The sequence below is a fragment of the Triticum urartu genome, chromosome 2A (assembly GCF_056163025.1).
Source record: "Triticum urartu cultivar PI428250 chromosome 2A, HENAU_Tu73, whole genome shotgun sequence".
NCBI classification, from domain to species: domain Eukaryota; kingdom Viridiplantae; phylum Streptophyta; class Magnoliopsida; order Poales; family Poaceae; genus Triticum; species Triticum urartu.
Genome location: NC_141874.1, coordinates 533,297,949 through 533,300,618, shown reverse-complemented (window position 1 = coordinate 533,300,618; position 2,670 = coordinate 533,297,949). Strand labels below are relative to the sequence as shown.

Sequence of the window (2,670 nt, the reverse complement as noted above, 5' to 3'; positions counted from 1 at the left end):
TCTGCACCAAATCCAACAAACACATCACCTCACCTAACTTCTAAGAATAGCAACTCGCCCGACGCTGATTCAGGGGTACAACGTTCTCAAGACATGATAGGCACATCCGGACAATCAGATAACATGATTACATTACAAGGCCAAGGTATATGCAACATCATTGCTTCACACCATCTATTTTCCACTTGAAATTATAACCTTCTAATTTATCTGCCAGCTTGTAATGTAGATGCATTAGCATGCTCCACTGGTCCAACTGATCCACGACCATCAAGGAGAGGTCGTCGACGTAGACCAACCATGGGGCATGGGCTTTAGGAGTATGCAAACAGAAATGGAGGGAGGAAGATGCACATTGATTTTATAGCAGGGAAAGTGAGACCTACTGACCCAGTCCAAGTAGCAAAGCTTTCTTCTGAGTGTCGTATTCACATCAGGAGCAAAATGCACGTTGCTACACACTGGAATGACTATGCCAAAAGCCCACTCAAACATGTTATTCCCCATGCTATTAAAGATATTGCGGTGGGATAGTTTCCTTCATTTTCATTCACGTGTTCACATGTTGCATAGTCAATTTAATGATATATCCTATATATGAACGGTATTTCAGATTAACTTTGAGATGGAAAAGGATGACAAGGTTGGGAATGATGTATGCACAAAAGTAATCCAGAAGGGTGTTCGACAACAACGCTACAGGCTAAAGAAGAAATACTTCAATGGTTATACTGATCAGGAAGCATTATCAAATAAGCCACTAAACATTACTCATGAGAATTGGACCAGCCTTGTCAATAAATGGTCTGATGGAACAAACAAGGTTTGTAACAAGATACGTGAGACCAACAATAGTTTTTGCATTCACATCTACTGTACCATATGTAAATACTTATATACATTTTCTTTATATAGAAAATATGTCAAATGAATAAGGAAAACCAAGAAGTTGTCAAGCATCACCAAAAGACTGGATGTATGTCTTATGTTGCCTATTTCAGTAAACTTGTAAGAATCCCAAATATCTTGTAGTCCTATGTATATTGCATCTGGCCAATATATATGTAGTAGTAATGTTACAATTTCATATATCTTGTAGAAAAAAGAGAAGTACAATAATCAGGACCCAAGTCCAATTGAGTTTTTCAAAGACACCCATACAAACAGCAAGACTGGTAGCATGAGCGAGTCGGCACTTCTAGCTCATGTAAGATTTCTTCATCCATTTGTTTCTGACTTGAAATAGATTCTCATATTGCTAGCATATGAACTTTGCCTTAGCATCAATGTTTTTCTTTATACTACAGAATGCGATTGAAGAGAAAAGGGAAACACAATCAGAACGTGGGCAGCCAGTATCCGATACAGCAATTGTGGCTGAAGTTCTAAAGGAAGAAAGCGCCCATAGCACCTTCCTTTCCAGCATGGGGTATGCATCTAGATCCGGGAGGTATGGGAGCTCTACTTCATCAGCCCGAATCCGAGTTCTAGATGAAAGAATTGAACAAAAGGATAGAGAGGCAAGAGATGCGAATGACAGGTAATTATCTTATTTCCCTTTCTGTTCTTGTTGTTTCTTTTTGCTTGCTTCTCTGTGCATAGTGCACTCATTGCAGTGAGCGGAAGTTCAATTAAGGAGTGCATCTTTTAACCTGGGTTATTGACTTGATATCCTTTTGCTGATGCTTCCTGTAATCAAGCTGTTTGTTATGCATATTTTAAAACATTATAAGTTATTCTTGGCTTTACTGTTTCATTAGCCCATCGGCATGCTTGCCTTGACATTTAATAATGTACTTCTCTATTTCAAATTGTTTCCCTTGTACCTTGTTATCTTGGCTGTTTTCGTCTCATTGCGATGCAACGTTGTTGTCTTTTGTCATTTATAGGCATCGGGAGGAGTTAGCCGCAAGACTTGAAGCACAAGAGAGAGTATTTGAAAAGATACAAAAGAAGCAGCAAGAAGAATTGGAAGCTCTAAAGAACAGCCCGGAAGAGAAGAATGAAGCCTGGGTAAAGAAGCAAAAGGAGAAGAATAATATGCTTGATTTTCTCTTGAGGGCTCAAGCAACTCCACAAGCAACTCCGTACTCCCAGTCTCAACCTGATGGTTCATGATTGCCATCCTTAGATTGCAATCCTCACGATAACATATGTGGTCTTTAGTTACTATTAGTTTTCATCTGGTCTATTGTCTGTGTCAAACTCGAGTCAGTTTTTCACCGTCATTTTTGTTTACAGAATTTTTTGGCTGAGACGATTTCATACATAATATGATTTGTCTTTCATATCAATTTCTGATGTGATGTGAATTAAATACTTATTTTCATCGTAATCTAGATTCGAAAGAAAGTAAATATATTTTGATGATGTCATCTTCATCCATGATAAAAGTAGTGGCACTACTAGTGGGATAGCCGCTCGAGTGTTCATGTGGCATAAAGTTAGTGACGTTGTCTCGTCACTGAATATGGTACAACATGGCATATTTTCTCCTAACATGTGACATTAGTTGATTGTCATGGAAATAGCAAGTCGATGACGTTCTATATAACGTCACCGAAGGTCCCAATTTCAATGACGTTTTTGCGAGTGCGTCGTCACTAGGAGTAATCTGTGACGGGGATTCTGTGACGATGCTTGTGACACCCATAAAATGTCACTAGGGGG

At 39.0% G+C, this 2,670-nt stretch overlaps 1 protein-coding gene across 1 annotated transcript; it reads left to right on the top strand.

The window, feature by feature from the left end:
* The first annotated feature begins 227 nt into the window (after window positions 1-227).
* On the top strand, window positions 228-2,250 carry LOC147985766 (uncharacterized). Its single transcript, XM_087539931.1, has 6 exons — window positions 228-525; window positions 614-823; window positions 916-1,008; window positions 1,100-1,207; window positions 1,308-1,540; window positions 1,890-2,250. Exons 1-6 carry the CDS (start codon window positions 349-351, stop codon window positions 2,116-2,118), a joined length of 1,050 nt encoding a protein of 349 aa, XP_087396057.1. The 5' UTR covers window positions 228-348; the 3' UTR covers window positions 2,119-2,250.
* The last annotated feature ends 420 nt before the right edge of the window (window positions 2,251-2,670 follow it).